The 16,597-nt window shown below is 49.9% G+C and overlaps 5 protein-coding genes across 5 annotated transcripts; 1 reads left to right on the forward strand and 4 right to left on the reverse strand.

The window, feature by feature from the left end:
- Window positions 1–45: 45 nt before the first annotated feature.
- E1B28_008499 (uncharacterized protein) lies at window positions 46–1,446 on the reverse strand. The gene is made up of 6 exons (XM_043153311.1): window positions 1,091–1,446; window positions 982–1,024; window positions 806–915; window positions 514–735; window positions 161–433; window positions 46–105 (listed from the first exon to the last, which is right to left on the reverse strand). Exons 1-5 carry the CDS (start codon window positions 1,374–1,376, stop codon window positions 414–416), a joined length of 681 nt encoding a protein of 226 aa, XP_043008595.1. The 5' UTR covers window positions 1,377–1,446; the 3' UTR covers window positions 46–105; window positions 161–413.
- A 782-nt stretch (window positions 1,447–2,228) lies between these two features.
- On the reverse strand, window positions 2,229–3,950 carry E1B28_008500 (uncharacterized protein; the record flags this gene model as incomplete). Its single annotated transcript, XM_043153312.1, has 2 exons — window positions 2,229–3,868; window positions 3,932–3,950. The coding sequence occupies 2 exons, from the start codon at window positions 3,948–3,950 to the stop codon at window positions 2,229–2,231; spliced, it is 1,659 nt and encodes a 552-aa protein (XP_043008596.1).
- Window positions 3,951–4,283: 333 nt separating this feature from the next.
- HSP60 (chaperonin) lies at window positions 4,284–6,270 on the reverse strand (the record flags this gene model as incomplete). The annotated part of the gene is made up of 4 exons (XM_043153313.1): window positions 4,284–5,811; window positions 5,864–5,924; window positions 5,986–6,036; window positions 6,096–6,270. 4 exons carry the CDS (start codon window positions 6,268–6,270, stop codon window positions 4,284–4,286), a joined length of 1,815 nt encoding a protein of 604 aa, XP_043008597.1.
- An 871-nt stretch (window positions 6,271–7,141) lies between these two features.
- E1B28_008502 (uncharacterized protein) lies at window positions 7,142–11,114 on the reverse strand. The gene is made up of 2 exons (XM_043153314.1): window positions 10,306–11,114; window positions 7,142–10,244 (listed from the first exon to the last, which is right to left on the reverse strand). The coding sequence occupies exons 1-2, from the start codon at window positions 10,915–10,917 to the stop codon at window positions 7,368–7,370; spliced, it is 3,489 nt and encodes a 1,162-aa protein (XP_043008598.1). The 5' UTR covers window positions 10,918–11,114; the 3' UTR covers window positions 7,142–7,367.
- Window positions 11,115–11,287: 173 nt separating this feature from the next.
- On the forward strand, window positions 11,288–16,561 carry E1B28_008503 (uncharacterized protein). Its single transcript, XM_043153315.1, has 4 exons — window positions 11,288–11,563; window positions 11,616–11,767; window positions 11,824–13,312; window positions 13,373–16,561. Exons 3-4 carry the CDS (start codon window positions 11,925–11,927, stop codon window positions 16,401–16,403), a joined length of 4,419 nt encoding a protein of 1,472 aa, XP_043008599.1. The 5' UTR covers window positions 11,288–11,563; window positions 11,616–11,767; window positions 11,824–11,924; the 3' UTR covers window positions 16,404–16,561.
- The last annotated feature ends 36 nt before the right edge of the window (window positions 16,562–16,597 follow it).

Consider the following 16,597-nt stretch of genomic DNA (forward strand, 5'->3'; position numbering starts at 1 on the left):
AGAGGGGATCAAACACTTGATCTCATCAAGTATCGAGCATTTTCAGGACACCCGAATGACAATTACTTTGCCTCCCAAACGCTTCCTTCCATGGTCCGAGGTCGTCTAAACCACATTGTCAGGAAGGACTCAATCTCTACCAAAAAAATTAAGATTTGACTCATGTCGGCTATCATTGACTTGGACCATTCGATAACAGACCTGTTCTCCTTAGTCGGAGTGCCAGCTAATGAGGACGTATGTTGTTTCCCCCCTTGCTACTTTGAGAGAAGCTCGGGATAACCATGCAATCTTTGTACGCCATCTCGTCCGCGGTCATCCTCAAGCTGGGTGAATGGGAGGAGCAGGGTGATCTGATATAGTGGTGACATTATCTGTACAAAGCGAAGATATAGTTCTAAAGTGGCTGTCCATCAATGTCGGGGTTTCTTTCCTACAAACGGGGGGAAACAAAGACAAAAAATTATTCAGTCCATTGCCAATATCAATCCACGATCCACGAGGGTAGCGCACCATCAACAAACATATTTCTCGTCGCACTCGGCAGTGTGACCGTTAACCCATCCAACTCTTTTTTCATGTACACTTGACATCCTAACCGACTTGTATCTGTTAATCCAAACGCCATATCGAGCATGTCATTCTCGTCGTCTTCTGGTTCGGGTAACTTGTCGTAGATTTCGGGTTCGAGGATGACATGGCAAGTTGAACATGCTACAGAGCGTTCGCATGCGCCTGATTGTAGAAGTGAGAAAAAAACAACAGGGAGAAAACAGCGTCTTCAGTTGAGAGTCTAGAAACATACCTTCCAAGTCAATATCGTACTCATGTGCGATACTCAGTAGATCGTCTCCCTCATTGGCTTCCACGGTTTCTATCGGGTTTCCTTTCGAGTCCTTGAAGTGTATAGTTATCCTGTCAAAAATTTATTCGTGAGTCGCCCACGTCTTTGCGGATTTTCAGGGTTGATATGAAACTCACCCAGTTCCTGGTTCAGGTCTGTCTATCCCAATATGTTGTGTCACTACAAAAGACACAGCCAACTCCCGTCAACGCGCTAGGTTCAAAAAAAGGAAAGAAGAGCAATCACCCCCGCTAGAATGAAAATCTCGCTTCCATAATTCCATCTTCGCTCGGTCATGACAATACGACGTATGTTTCAAAGGCCGTGAACATGAATGGCTGCAGTATGCGCGTTTAGACGACAACCGACTTGCGGCTGTGTGTCTATCCTTCCCTCTCATTAAAGTTGAGAAAGCCGATTTTGGTGTTAACGAAGGCGAGGGTGTAGCAGAGGAAATCGAAATGGTGGATTTGAATTTGTTAGCTCCGTAGAGAATGCCTCTGGCCAGCTTTTCAGTGAGATGTCGATGCATGCTTCTTGGCACCTGGAAATGGTCTAGCTTGGGCTAGGCTCAGAAAAATGGTGTGAGAGGGAGGACTCGGAGAACGCGTCGGAATGACGCGGACTTTGCAGATGATTATTTGTCAGGACGGGATCACGTGAGCGCCGCCTACTGACACCCGGGCCCGTGACCCAGCTGGTATTAAGTACCACCACAGTATCGTACCCATTTACCATGTCCAAGCCTTCCTCAAATTTCGATGTGTTTCTCTACTTCCTCGCAATGCAAGTATAACGACCTACTGCTATCTGCACTACTTACAAGTTCGTTGTAGACTCCTGCCTCCAGTTTCGGTATTCATAAGTGAGCTTCCGTGTTATCCCTTTAATATTTGAATTAGTATTGACTTTTGTGCTTGGCCTTGGAAAGAGCGTGGATTCAAAGCTGGTGAGTTACCCAATTTGTGGACTTGTGAGCGACCTTATATCGACGGTCTCATGGGTAGATTTCTGGATAAACGTCGCTCTGACGATCTTAGGATGGATTCCTGGAGTAATTCATGCTTGGTGAGTTCTATTTGATGCTGCATCTTCCTATCCTGTTCGACTGATGATTCGTGGCTAGGTATGTCATTTCCAAGAGTGAAGGTGCTATGTGAAACGAATGTCGAACAAGTCGAACTGGATGGAGCGTCCATGAGCCCTCATGATTTTTCCATGTCCACGGTTCACTAAGACAGTCTATTTCGTTCTGTATTGTATTAGAATCACCAATCTTCAGTGAATTGCGTTTGTACTATATCGTTGGAGTACCTGATATCAAGGGCTGAAGTCAGAGTATCACCGCTTCGCGTGTCGTATCTACTCACACCCCCAAGCCTCATCAACCATCATAATCACTAGTAGGCGGACTCGGAGGTTCAGGAGGCAACGATGAATGATCCTCATCAAACGTCTGCGAAAGCCTATACATCGTGACGCTCACTTCACCGCCCGGCTCCTTTCCAACCTTTTCTAATAGTTCCATCAATGCCGGCGTTTCGATGGTCGCCCCGTCAAAAACGGGAGAAACAATCGTGAGATAGATTCTCTTCAGGTTCGAGATGGAAACTGAATCACCACCTGTACCCTCGTCGTTAGTCCCATCCTTATCCGGATGCCAACGACTCTTCAAAAACAGCTCGAAATGTGAAGCCTGATTGACGGCATCGATAGAACACATGAAACTTCGCAATCTCGGAATCGGAACTGGGTTTTCAGACGACGATTTAAGCGTCAAGAACTCCAGTAACGTCTTGGAAGTCGGTACCGTCTTGTTAACCCGCAAATCCTCTAAGGACCGTCGAATGCGATCCATGGAAAGGTAAGAAATAAGGTCATCCGACGTCATCGTCGTGCTCTCGACATTCAAAAGTCGTAGAGCACAGTTGGATCGTTCTAGAAACGCCAACATCTGTCCGTGAGGCCAGGGATACCTTCTTCCAGATATGGATAAAGCGACGAGTTTGGGAAACTTGAGAAAGTCAATTAAGGATCCCAAATCTCCGAATCGGTCGTAGATTTGAAGGGATCTTAGAGTGTCGTGTTCGAGAATGGAGCCCCGTAACGCCAATGATTGGGGTTGAGATGCCCGTGATACTAGCCCGAAGCTGAGTTGCCTCAAACGGGGGGCAACTCTCAAGAAGGATTCCACATCCGAAGCTGTTAAGCCCATGAACCGAAGGTCGACTCTCTCAATGTTTGACCAAACACTTGGAACAAATAAGACTGAGGGTATTCCACAAGTCAACCGTCGTAATTGTGGAGACGAAATGGCGAGATGGAAGCACCACTGGAACATAAAAGGGCAGCTGGGGAGGTCAAGAGGAAGATCCAGATGTTCGAGATTCGTTGAAGACAAGACGGGAATTTCTTCAAGAAGAGAATCATCAAACTCGCCTGCACAACGCAAGGTGAAGGACCGACATCGCGTAAAATTGGGTAGGATAGACTCTTTAATCAGTTGGATATTCATCGCTCGTATCTTCTGGAGCTCCTGCTTCTCATCTAGATTAACGCGTAACCCCAGAATAAGGGGTAACTTTTGCGACCGCTGAAACCAAAGCTTTGTGAGTTCCAGAATCCGGGGTTGCCGAGAAACGTCAATCCCAAAAGTAGACCAAATCAACGGATTGGATGTCGCAGCTGCACGCCAGGCCTTTGAGATCTGGCAAAAAAGCATCGGTGCTTTCATAGGATCTGGTAGAGTCGAGATACTGCAATCCTCTCTCGCACACAACATGAAGATCTCTCCAAGGATTTCAGTAGGTAGTCGGCGTACACCAGATAACAAGCTCTGGTGTAGTTCCAGATCGGCCTTGGCGGTCTGTAACTTTTCTTTCAAAAGGGAAATTTCATTTTCCATGCGTGTAACGCGAGATGACTTTTCTAGGATCCGTTCGCGAATGATGGTAGTGTCGTGGAAGGAAGGGAAATCGTTACTTTGGAAGTATTTTGAGAAGTCATGGCCGTTAGTGGCCATGGCTGTCCATGTGAAGAATGAACTTAGGAAGACCTACAAAACGTATGAAGAAAATACACACGCACTAGTACTATCAGGCGGCATTAACAATTTACAGGACTAGACAGTAGAATAATACGTACTGTAGCCCGAGCCCCGACATGAATTGAGTTTTGAGTTTTGAAATGAGGGATAAGGCCAAGTTGTGCGGATCTTTACACAGACGCTCACAGGTGACAGAACAAGTCGCACAGAAATTGTGATGATCATAGCTGCGTGAGTGGTGTGTATTGAAGAACTAGACGGACTAGACTGTTGTAAGATACAAATGGTGCTACTAATATACTTAAGCGATGTAAAAGAGCAATGCACGACTCCCCCAAGTGAATTTACTTTTGAGTAAGCAATCCCACAAATCTCAAACCTCGCAGGGACAGCTTAGAACCCTCCCATACCTCCCATACCTCCCATACCGCCCATGCCGCCCATACCGCCCATTCCACCCATACCCGGAGCCTTCTCAACCTCAGGAGCGTCAACAATGCAGGCCTCACTCGTCGTCAACAAGCTCGCAACACCACTTGCATCAACAAGAGCGGTACGGACAACCTTCAACGGGTCAACAATACCAGCTTTGATCATGTCAACATACTCCCCGTTAGTAGCATCGTAACCCCAAGAAAACTTGTCCATGTTACCGTACTTGGCAGGGTCAAGAAGAGTGCCGACAATGACTGAAGACTCTTCACCGGCGTTGTTGAGGATCGCACGGGCGGGTCCGGTAAGTGCACGACGGATGATAGAGACACCAAGGTCTTGGTCAAAGTTGGCGGTAGGAATGGGCTTGTGGTCAGACGACGAAGGGACAGTAGGACTGTTGGGTGCAGGAGAAGTGGTGCTGAGTATCAAACTAGCCTTTAGAAGCGCAACACCACCACCAGGAAGGATACCTTCCTCAACAGCTGCACGAGTGGCGTTGAGAGCATCGTCATACCGATCCTTCTTCTCACTAACTTCCACTTCACTGGAACCACCGACCTTGATGACGGCGACTCCTCCAGAAAGCTTGGCTAGACGCTCTTGGAGGCGAGTGCGGTCATAGTCGGAGGTAGTGGGGTCAGCAATGAGAGCACGGATTTGCTCGCATCGGGATTGAATGGCGTCCTTTGAGCCTTCTCCATTGAGGAGGATAGTGTCTTCCTTGGTGATCGTCATACTGCCCGTAGAGCCAAGTAAATCGGGAGTAGCACGGTCAAGCTTAATATCAAGCTCATCGGTGAAGACGGTACCACCACTGAGGATGGCAAGGTCCCCAAGAATGCTCTTCCTGTTGTCACCAAACCCAGGAGCTTTAACAGCCGCAACCTGAACCTGACCACGGAGCTTGTTGAGGATACAAGCAGCGAGTGCTTCACCGTCGATATCCTCTGCAATGATGACAAGAGGACGACGAGCTTGGACAGCGGCTTCAAGTGAAGGAAGGATATCTTGCAGAGCGGAAATCTTCTTCTCGCTCAGGAGAATGAGGGGTTTCTCAAACTCAACCTTCTGGCCCTTGACGTCGGTGATGAAATAAGGCGAGATGAAACCGCGGTCAAACCTCATGCCCTCGGTGACTTCAATCTCATCGTCAATGGTCTTTCCTTCCTTGACGGTGATAACACCCTCCTTGCCGACCTTCTCCATAGCCTGAGCAATGAGATTCCCGACATGGGTATCACCGTTGGCAGAAATTGTCGCAACCTGAGCAATTTCTGCGGTCGTGGTGATGGTCTTCGTTTGCGTCGCAAGGTATTCAACGACACGGTCCACGGCTGCCTGAGAACCACGACGAAGATCCATGGGGTTGCAACCCGCGGCAACGTTCTTCACACCCTCGGAGTAGATAGCACGGGCGAGAACAGTTGCAGTGGTGGTACCGTCACCCGCAATCTCATTGGTTTTTTGGGCGACATCTTGTACGAGACTAAGTGAACGGTTTTAGTTGGGTTCACAACACCATAGAAATTCATCCTTACCGTGCACCAAGGTTCTCAAACTTATCCTTCAGCGTTATAGACTTTGCAACAGTCACGCCGTCTATTCCAAGAGTTCAGTTACTTGGTAATTACGCGTTAATAACGTGGGACTTATTGCTCACCTTTTGTGATTTTGGGTCCACCGAAGGACTGTTCAATGATAACGTTGCGTCCTTACGCACCATGCATATTGAGCAACTACAACGAGAGGGAACCAAAGAAACAAACACACCTTTAGGGCCCAACGTGACACTGACCGCGTTGGCTAGGGTATCAACGCCCCTTAGGATGCTTGCTCTGCCCTCGTTTGAAAACTTGATCTCCTTATGAGCACCTCGCGTGAGAGCTGGCGCTTGGGATGCAGCACGACGGAGAGACCTGGAAGATGTGGTCGACAGGCGGTGCATTGTCACTTTTTGGTTTTGAAGAAGTGGGAAGTGAGAAGATTGCGGAGGAAAGAAACGGGTGGGAGAAAAAAAAATATACGTCAATTTTGTACTTGGAAGGCGCTAGAAACGGCATGACCTTACGGCATACTTACCCGGTCACGTGTGAGAGACACGTCTGCGACGCGGAGCAAAACACTACCATTCAATTGTCGGTTTTTCGAGCTGACTTTTTGGCATAAATTTAAAACTTCTGTTTGTCTTGCAAACACCGAGCATCACCTCACCCCAAGGTCTCTCTCGGGCTCTGTCTCTTGATATTAAACGGCCGTCATTCATGCCTTTCCCCTCAAGTGTCCAGCTGACTGGGTGATATCCGGGATCGATATCATGTACTGCTGGAATCCCCGTGGTTCCTCGACAAAACAAGAAACCTAGCTGTAATGGAAGGAAGCAGCATGGCTTTGTGGCTGGTTGGCCATCTTAAACCCATCCGACTGCATATTTCCGGTCTGTCCATCGGGGAAAACATCGCAGCGGTACGTGCGGACTCCGTCGTTCACCACCAGTCACCGTCTGTAAAACCCATTGAATTACAGGCTGAAATATTTGTGCGTTAGCCTTCCCTAGTCCTTCCAGTTTCCTCCTCAGCGTCATGGAAATTTTTTTCCGTGCGTGTGCTGCACCACGACCACAATATGAATAAGAATCACATAGTTCTTTTCGCCTTCACAATTTTCGTGAAACTTTATTTGAAGGCAGATCGTCAGCCCACGATCAAGTCCACAGATAGCTCACAAACATGCCATCCCCACGTTCACGGCTCGTCATCTTCAAGTATTTCAAGAAGTAAGAACTGCCGCAAACCCCACGCTTCACTCTCTTCCTTCTCCCCTAGCTTTCCACGCAAACACTGTTGCAGAAGACAAAAAGTAAAAGAGTGGATCAACAATTCTAATGTTCAAGATAACAAACGACAACGACAGCGACAACACATCAAAGCAAAATCATACATATCGTAACATAGGAATAGGCGAGGGAGAATAAGTCAAGATGGGAAAAAATAAAAAAGCAGGGAAAATAAAATAAAAATGTATGCAGAATCACGAATAACGAAATCACGACATAACCAACGGCTTTCTATGTGTATGCGTAGTAGGAGCCGCCCCAGCCTTTGGTCCTGGGTTCCAAAACAGACCATGGCCATGTCCATTCTGGTGGTGGCTTCCAGCACCAGCACCAGCACCAGCACCAGCACCGGCAGTCCTCCCCACCCCGCTTCCACTTCCACTTCCACTTCCACTTGGAAGAACACGTTTATTGACATCACCGATCCCCACCCCTCTCTCTACCTCCGCCCTCTGCCACCCTGGCCCCTCATACTCATTTCCCTTGCTCGTCGACTTCTTCGCCCCTCTCTCCTGCTGCTCAACGAGTTTTTGAAGGTCACTCAAACCCGATAAGAACCATTCCCCACCCTCATCCTCAATCACCGTATTGTTCGCCGTCCACCGGACGTGTTTATCACCTGAACCTGAGGCAGCTGAGACTGGCACGATAGCGTCTTCGAAATGGCCTGGCATACGAGAGGCAGAGGGTTTACTGCTACTCGTTGTCTTTCCCTTCCCCTCCGTCATGGACGCCTGTGGTGGGATCCACATCTGATTCGACCTTGCACCAGCAGATGACGAAGAAGACGAAGAAGACGAAGAACCCTCCGACTCTTGTTTCCGAACCTGCTGAGGCGCGGGAGGTGGTTGGACAGCCGGTTTCACCTCGGCCTGTTTCCCTCGTCCTTCCTCCTCACCAAACTGGAATATCTGCGAAAACATCCCTTGCGCAACAACCGGTTTCGGCTCCATGATGTATCGCGAATCCGACGGTAGGGGGTCCTTCTCTTCAACTTCCTCTTGTTCATCGTTTACATCTTCGATTGTTACTCTCTTGACTTTCGATGACGACCCTTTTGCTGTCCCTGCCGCCTTAGTTGACGACGTGGTCTTCTTTAAGATACCAGGAGAAGGGACATCGTTGTTGGGTTTTACAGGCACTTGTGCTTTCGCAGCAGCAGGTGCTTTACCGTTTGGATAATCGAAGCTTCTAGGACTGGGAGCAACCGGATCTGACAGCCTCCTCGACCGTTTGGAAGAAGACTCTACTTCTGTGGAAGGCGCCGTCTGCATGATCGTCGACTGGGGTTGGGAACTGTTCGACTTTTTGATTTTCGAAGGAGTTTCTGTTGCTATTCTCGACACCTGCGGTCGGTTTTCCTCCGATCCCGATCCCGGTGCGGTAGTAATGGCTGGTGGGACCCATCGTTGATGGTTTTCAACAGTAGCAGTAGCCGAAGACAGTGGAACCTGGAGATGAGAAGAACCTAGGTGTGTGAGTTGCTGGGTGCTTCTATTGGAGTTATGAGTACTGAGAGTGTTGTTATTCCACAGTGGGGCAGGTGTAGCAGGGATATCAGGCCTCGTAGCGAGTGGGATTGGTGGAGGAGGGAGGGAGGATTTCGAAAACGTCGGCAATGGTAACTTTCCTGTGCCACTTGCTTTGGAGGATAGCTCATTTTTGGAGGTAGGAAGAGTAGATTGGGTTTCCTTGGCCTGTGGAATCTGCTCAAGCTTCGCCTTCGACGAGCTGGAAACACCTTCTGTTGGGGCCACCACGGGCTGCTGGTTTTTGCTGCCTTTTTTCTTGGCGTTGGATTCCGCTTTGCCCGTGGCGGCGGCGGCCTGACCTTTAGTTGCCTTGGAGGATGACGTAGCGGATTTGGAACCATCCGTCTTCTCAGCAGTAGAAGAGGAATCGGGCTCAGACAACGACTGATTGGACAACGAGTTGGTGGAATCTACGGCGATGGACTTAGCTAACCCTGACGGCAAACGTTTGAAGGAGGGCGCATCGGTAAGAATAGGGTTGGCGGGAACAGGGGCATCCTTGAACTGCCAGCCCGAAGATAGGATGGTGGGAGTAGGCGTGTCAGTGCCACTTTCATTACTAGCGGCACCGGTGAGCCATTCCTGAAGGTTGGGTAATCGCATGCGGGGAAGCTGAGAGCGAATGGTAGGTGTATCCGAAACAGCAGCATTGGCGGAGGCGGTCGTGGTCACCGGATCGGTCAATGATGAGACCTCTGGACCGTACTGAAGTTCCCTCAAGAATTTCTCGGTCAGGATCCTTTGGTCAAATCCGATCTCACTAAGTGAGGCTGCGTCCTGGGGAGAGATAGTGGGCGGTGGAAGGTGAGTGACGAGTTTGTTGTGCTTGTTCCGTTGCCGGAACTCCGACAACCGCCTCTGTCGTTCATTTTCGACGATTCCTTTCCGATCTTCCTCCTTCCTCTGTCGTAACTGGAGCATCGCCTGGTCATGCTCTTCGAGTAGCTTCGCCGTCTCTTCCCTAGACTCAGTCCCGTTCTGAATGGCTTCATCTATAGCTACAGCAAGGTCTATGTCTGCTTGTGCTGCCTCGTCGTGGAATTCACGGATCTTCTGTGCACGAGCTAACCGTTTAAACTCTTTAAACTGCTCGGCTTCGATGCTTTCTTCGTCGTCTCGGTGAACCAGCTCGGGCCCAATGTACCGCTGTCGTGACTTGGATTTTGAGCGCTTGGCAGAGGAAAAAGAAGACCCTGCTGCTGCTGGCTGCTGAACACGCATGGTGTGATCGAAACTTCTGGAGGAGAATGTGACAGGATCTGAATGCGCAGTATCAACTGGCCGTTTAGCAGTCAAAGTGCCATCTTCAGCGAATAGGGCTAAACGATTAACGGCCGACGAAACTAGATTGGAATGGAATGGCTCCGAAGAGCTGGGTAATTTCGACATCAATCGCTCGGGTGACCCGCTCAATGAAGTTTGTGAACTTTGAGCAGACGACCTGGACAATTCCGAGGACCACGCTAGGTATGCGGGAACGTCGTTTCCTCCTCCCCACGAAGAGGTTGTTGACGCGTCAAGACTAACCTCATCATCGCTTTTGATTCGCTGGCGCTGTTTTTTCTCAGGATCAGTGAGAATTACAAGGGAGGTGAAAGCCTGGGAGAAGCCTCACCACTTCAAGCCAATTGTCAAACGTCCCGTCGCCTCCCTCAACGGGTTCTGTGTTGAAAGTTGTCGGGTCGACGAGAGCATAACTATCGACCTCGCGAGAGCTGCCAGCCAAGGCTGACGGTGGCGAAATTCGTTGAAGAGATGTTGGTGGTGGTATTGGAGGTGGCGGTGCGGCCTCGATTATGGCGACATCCCCTTCCTCCAAATCGACGGCCAAAACCTTCTCAACCTTCTTCTGCTCGGTCTCGGTCATATTGTCCCAGTCGTGGTCAAAAAGTCCTGCTTTTGCCAACCTGCTCTGCCATTCCTCCCGAACTCTATCTCCGTCCAACGACTTTTCTAGCTCTTTCCTTGCCTCTGCTTTCTTTTTTTCCATCTCCTGCTGGTCTTTCTCCCTGTCCTTGTCCTTGTCCTTGCCCTTGTTTTTCTTCTTTCCCCCTCCTCCGGAAGGTTTCCTATTACTCTGGTCGATCTCCTGTAATGCTTTCTGAATCCGCTCGTCTAGTAGTGCCAACTGTTCTGCGTGCCATGCTTCGAATCCTGTCCATAGATTGCGAACTTGATCAGCTCTGGACATCTGGGCTGTCGCAGCGGTCGAACGTTTTGGTGGCATTTGGTGGTTGAAGGGAGATAAGGAGTGTGCTGCGGCTATAAAATGATAATTGGGTGGGCAGAGGGTACAAGGGGGCGATGACCCGATCCGAAAATTTTCTTATTGACCAAAAACAATTGAAAAGGGTGAAAAAAAATGATGGCCTCGTGGTCGTCGGTCGCCTAGATCAATTTTGCGGTCAAACTCCGCGATAATTTTTACTCGGAGCCCTCGACGATGGACCTATACTCGAAAGCGAGAGGGTTGCTGGCAAGGGTTCTTGGTGGAAGTAAGTAAGAGGTTTTTTTTCGCGTTGGAACTGTGATAAGTGGTGGGAGGGTTTCTACTTTATGATGTAAACTTGGACTGCGCTGTCACATGTAATCTCCGCATACCCTTTGCCCAACGCCGCCTTGACCTCCGTCTTTCCGCGTTTTTCAGCCTCTAAAGAGCATCGCATGCGTGTGGTTATCATGCAGATGAAGTTGTTGTAAAAGCTTACTATCATTTTCGGATTTCACGTTCGTTTCGTTTGAATCTATTATTATGTGTACTAATATACGAGTTCCTTATGATACGAATCTTTCTTATTTGACCTCTCGAGTGCTCCCTGTGCTCGCCCCTCAACAAAATCGGGTGCAACACGGCACCACTGAAGGAACACCAGGCAAGCACACTAGCTGTTTGGGGATCATTGAAAGACTGAGAAGTCTCTGTAGCGTCAAGACTCTCAGGGCTAGTGTGTGGCCGAGGCACCCACATCTGAGAACATACGGTGGAAGGCTTCTGAAAGCAACAGAGGACAACAAAATAATACGCGTCGCCAGCTTCTATCAGTTATGGGGACTACAGGCGCAGAGCAGCGGTGACGGTGTGAGTGCATGACCTCTTTGGTCGCGTGTTACATACTGAACATGAGGCCGAAAGAATCCTGGTGACTGCCTCGTTACAACCAGTACTATCTGTGTCGGAGGCCGGTATCCCCTCACCATCATTCAAGCTGGCGATCTACTTGTGCTCCATCTTCCATGTCCTACTCATCCCCCATATCTTCTTCCTATTCCCAACAGAAAACTCCTGATCTACATCTTGAACCAGATGCACAATGGAAACAGAATCTTCGTGAACAGATCGACGGAACCGTCCAGGGTCTACTCCAGGACGCGGAGAAGAAGAGGGCTGAAGACATGAGAAAGTCGCCTCAGGACAAACACCGCATCCAAGGAGAATACCAGTCGACCATCCTAACTATCAGACAGGCAGCGCGCGAACAGTTTTTGGAAGAGTTGGAACGGTATCGTGAGGAACGGGCTTATACGTTGGGGTTGAATATGGGTCCGAAATGGCGGGAACAGGTGTCCAGGGAGCAGGAGGCAATTCTAAAGAATATTCAAAGTGATGCAGCCAACACCCTGCACATAGACCCAACCGATAACAACCTAAAGCACGCCGAATCGGGTTCGTCCAATCGCACACCAGAGCAGCAGCCTTCTCCAAGTTCCAATACACGGACTTCTGGACCACCGACTTCAGCCTCCGGTTCTGATCGACCTATGGCGACAGCTTCCAGCCAAGCACGTCAACCCAGTCGTTCAAAACCTGTTGCATCCACTACAGAAGCACCGTCGAAGCAAGAAGATACTGAAGACGAAGTGGAGGAACTGCCAAGTCGAAGGCTTAGTTCGGCGTCAATCGGACCACAACCGCCACGAACTTATCGCCACCAGTCTGATCGTTTAGCTGAGCGACCGATAAACTCTTCTCAGCGTTCTCTCACTACTAAAGCTAGCCAAGAGATATGGATACCGCCTGTCACTGAACCTCCACCCCAAACACCACAGCGTCGAAGTAGTACAGCGAGCAATCGATCGGCAGGATCTACACATCGACTCATTAACTCGACCGATCTGACATCTGAAACTACGGCGAAGGATGAGCTCACTCGGAAAATGGAAGAAGAGAAACGGCAGATAAATGCCGCGGAGCAACATTGGAAAAGTAGCGCTAGTGTGAGAGAGAAGGAGAAAGAAAAGTCACCTTATCCTCACAGGGGGTCTGATACCAGGAAGATATCTATCGGTGAAGTGAAGATCGAGGAAGAGAAGAAACCCGAGACGGAGGAGGAATCGGAGGCAGACGAAGCAAGTCAGGGACTAGACCGAAGATTTGGCGGTGACACGAAACAGAGGGAGGCAGATTCGCCCATCTCACCTGGTGGTCTGTCTACATCACCAGCTCAACCACGTCGTCCACCTACTCCACCTCTGGGCACGAAACCTATTCATCGACAACCTTCATTCGTCAGAGAAACAGGTCCTTCAGACGGGCGATATTATGCCCCTCCTCCAGGACCCAGCCTCCTTTCTGCTTCACGTCCTATAGAGACTTCACCGATTTCACCTTCAAGTCCCGAAAGGTACCTGTTCCGTTTTATTGATCAAAATCCTATTGCTCACATTCATCCTACTTAAAAAAGTTATCGAGCACCTCATCCTACCCACAGCGGATCCGCATACCCTTATCCTCATCCTCACATATCGGCCACACTCTCGTACGCATCAGAGGGCTATCCCTATCCTTCCTCATACTCCGCTATGCACTCTCCCCACCTTCACCACCCTCACCCTCACCCTCATCCAGAATACGAGCGACGCATGCGCCACTACCCCTCCAACGATAGTTTCCACCAAGTTCATCCTCCCCCTGGAACTTCACCCACGATTCCCACTCGTTATCATCACCAATCAGCAGGGTACTTTTCCTCCCCACCTCCCCCTGAAGGAAATTATTACGGAGGCTACCATCCTTACGAGTCTAGGAACTCATATAGAGAGCACGGACCAGCAGCGGCTTTAGATTCGATTTATAGTCCTCCACCTCCACCTCCACCTCCACCACCCACGAATCCGCCGTTGGACGGTTGGAGATCATGGACAGCGAGCGCGACTACGAGTGCGAATCCCTCTCCTAGTCCTTATGCAAGGGGAGGAGAAGAGATGTACAGAGACTACCACCCCGGTCATCCAATTCCAAACGCTCACGGTCGGAGTCGCCATCGTGCTCGTGGACGAGGTCGGGATAGAGGACGAGGTCGTACAATCCGTGGTGGGTATCCCGAGGTTGACTCTGAAGACGAGGATGATGAGGACGATGATGAAGATCCGGACAGTGAAAGCCCGCATGACGATGATGATGGCAATCTCGATTACGAGGACGAGGAGGAAGATTTCCTGGAAAGTAAAAGTCCTCCGATCCTGCGACCCCTCCGAACGAGATCTCGAAAGAGTAGCACCGTCACAGACGTTTCGTCCGCTTCACCTCGACCTCCGATGTACTATGAGGATCCTAGGATGGGTTTGAGTAGTAGAGGCGGTTCAGTCGAGCGTTCTAAAAGTACGCGAGGTGGGGGGAATAACAACAAACGAGAACGTGGGTATTTGAATACTGGTGTGGCGAAACAGCGAGATAGGGAGGAAGCAGCCGAAGCAGCTGCTGAACGTGCTAGACAGGAGGAGGTTGAGAGGAAGAGGCGGGAAGAGGCGGAGCGTGAACGCGAGAGAAAGAGACATCGGGAAGAGGTTGAGAGGAAAAGAGAAGAAGAGCTCGATCGTGAGCGGAAGAGACAAGAGGAGCTCGAACGCGTGATACAAGAAGAACGTGCTAAACAAGAGGAGCGTGCAAGGCAAGAAGAATTTGCCAGACTTGAAGCACAGAGAGCCGCACTTGCAGAGGAAGCACGAGTTCGTGAAGAGAGGTTAGAAGCTGAGAAAGCTAAACTTGCAGCCCAAGCGAGGGAGGAGGACGCGAAGAGGAAGGAGGAGCACGCTAGACGGTTGGCAGATGAGGCCAAGAGGAAGGACGAGGAAGCCAAACGAAAGGAGAAGGAGATAAAGAGGAAGGAGGAAGAGTTGAGAAAGCGGGAGGAGGAATTATTACGTCGTGAGAGGGAGGAGATTAAACGTCGTGAGGAGGAGTGGGAAGCGAGGCGACGGGATGAGGAGGAATCGCGAAGGAGGAGGCTAGAAGATGAGCAACGATGGGAAGAGCAGCGGAGGATGGAAGAGTCGAGGCGACGGGAAGCAGAGGAAGCTCAGCGCGAAGTGGAACAGGAACAGCGTCGGCGTGAAGAAGAGATGAGGGTGAAACAGAAACAACAGAGGGAGATGAAGAGACAGGAAAGGGAGGAAACAAAAAGAAGGGAGGAGCAGAGAAAGAAGGAAGAGAAAGAGAAACGACGGCAGGAAGATATGAGACTTGAGGAGGAGCAGGCGGAGAGGAAACGCGAAGAGGAGGAAAGGCAACGCGAAGAGGAAAGGCAACACGAAGAGGAAAGGCAGCGTGAGGAGAGGAAACGTGAAGAGGAGGGGGAGGGAAAACGTCAGGAAGAAGAGAGAAAGCGACAGGAAGAGAAGAGCCGTGAAGAGGAAATCAGAAAACGGAAAGAAGAGGCCAGAAAGCAGAGAGAGCAGGAAATACAATGTAAACAAGAAGAAGAGAAAGCTCTGAAGGAGGAGGAGGAGGCAAAGCGACTTGAGGAGGAAGAGGCTCGTGGAAAGGCCGATGCTATGTGGCAACAGCAGGAGAAGTTTCGACGGGAGAAAGACGATCAGCGAATGGCCGAGGAGTGGAAACGACAACAAGACGCGTCAGAACGGAAGAAGCGAGAGAAGGAGCAAGAAGAGCAGAGGAAACGAGAACAGGATTATGGGGACTATCAGAGAAGTCGTCCACGACAAGACAGTGTTGGTGACGGTTGGCAAACTTGGTCTTCTGCTTCCACTGCAGCTTCTTGGGCCAACACGAAACGTCCTAATCCACCCGGTCCCACTTCCAACGGAACTAGTACACCCAATCGCAGCAGCGCTTCTAGCAATTCTGCCTGGTCATCGTCCAGTAAGACTACCTCGGCCTCTAGTGCTTCAGCCTCCAATGCTGCTCGTGGAACCACCAACACTTCGACAGCATCGACGCCTAAACAACGTAGTGGCTCCACCAATACCGCTTACTCAACGCCACCAACAGAAGCAGAGTGGCAGCGTCGCCAGGAGGAGCATGCTCGTGCACAACAAGAGAAATTCCGTCAAGAACAGGAGCGGCTGGAGAGGGAGCGACAAGCTCGAGTCGCAAAATCAATGAACAAGGAGGATTTCTCAGCGTTACTTGCCAGCCACGAGCGTCTTTGGAACCGGATCGCCACTTTGGATGAACTCCGATGGGATTCTTTCCCTTGGCCCATGCTGCAGAAACCCTCGACCCCGGAGGATATCACTCTCACCTCCATCAGCGCCTACGTTCTCTCACCTCATTCTCCTGATAAAGACAAGAAACCTGAAAAGGATCGTATCAAGGAGCACATACGTCGTTGGCATCCTGACCGTTTTGAAACCAAACTGTTACCCAAAGTGATCGATTCGGAGAGGGTGAAAGTGAAAGAGGGTGCTGGTTCAGTCGTTAGAAATTTGAACGAGTTGCTCACTAAATCGAGTATTCCAAAGTTCTTTGAGTAGTCGGGGGTTTTGTTGTTTGTTCAGGGTGCCTCTTATCGGGTATCTAGCGGATTGTTATTTATGTTATCATCTTGCATTCACATGTACACTCATCCATTTCCCCCAGTCATCTGTATCGTTGTATATATACTTAGCATCAACAATCAGATTCTTGAGCACACTGCGTGACTGACTCAAAGACAGTACAGTAACAA

This window comes from Marasmius oreades, chromosome 5 (genome assembly GCF_018924745.1).
Source record: "Marasmius oreades isolate 03SP1 chromosome 5, whole genome shotgun sequence".
Classification (NCBI taxonomy): Eukaryota; Fungi; Basidiomycota; class Agaricomycetes; order Agaricales; family Marasmiaceae; genus Marasmius; species Marasmius oreades.

Excerpts from the sequence above, each read along its gene's own strand:
- E1B28_008502 (XM_043153314.1), bottom strand. The coding sequence starts at position 10,917 with ATGCCACCAAAACGTTCGACCGCTGCGACAGCCCAGATGTCCAGAGCT. Across the intron at positions 10,245-10,305 it reads TTGACAATTGGCTTGAAGTG|CGCCAGCGAATCAAAAGCGA; the intron begins GTGAGGCTTCTC and ends GAGAAAAAACAG.
- E1B28_008499 (XM_043153311.1), bottom strand. The coding sequence starts at position 1,376 with ATGCATCGACATCTCACTGAAAAGCTGGCCAGAGGCATTCTCTACGGA. Across the intron at positions 1,025-1,090 it reads AGATTTTCATTCTAGCGGGG|TGACACAACATATTGGGATA; the intron begins GTGATTGCTCTT and ends TGTCTTTTGTAG. Across the intron at positions 916-981 it reads AGACCTGAACCAGGAACTGG|GATAACTATACACTTCAAGG; the intron begins GTGAGTTTCATA and ends AATTTTTGACAG.
- E1B28_008503 (XM_043153315.1), top strand. The coding sequence starts at position 11,925 with ATGTCCTACTCATCCCCCATATCTTCTTCCTATTCCCAACAGAAAACT. Across the intron at positions 13,313-13,372 it reads TCACCTTCAAGTCCCGAAAG|TTATCGAGCACCTCATCCTA; the intron begins GTACCTGTTCCG and ends TACTTAAAAAAG.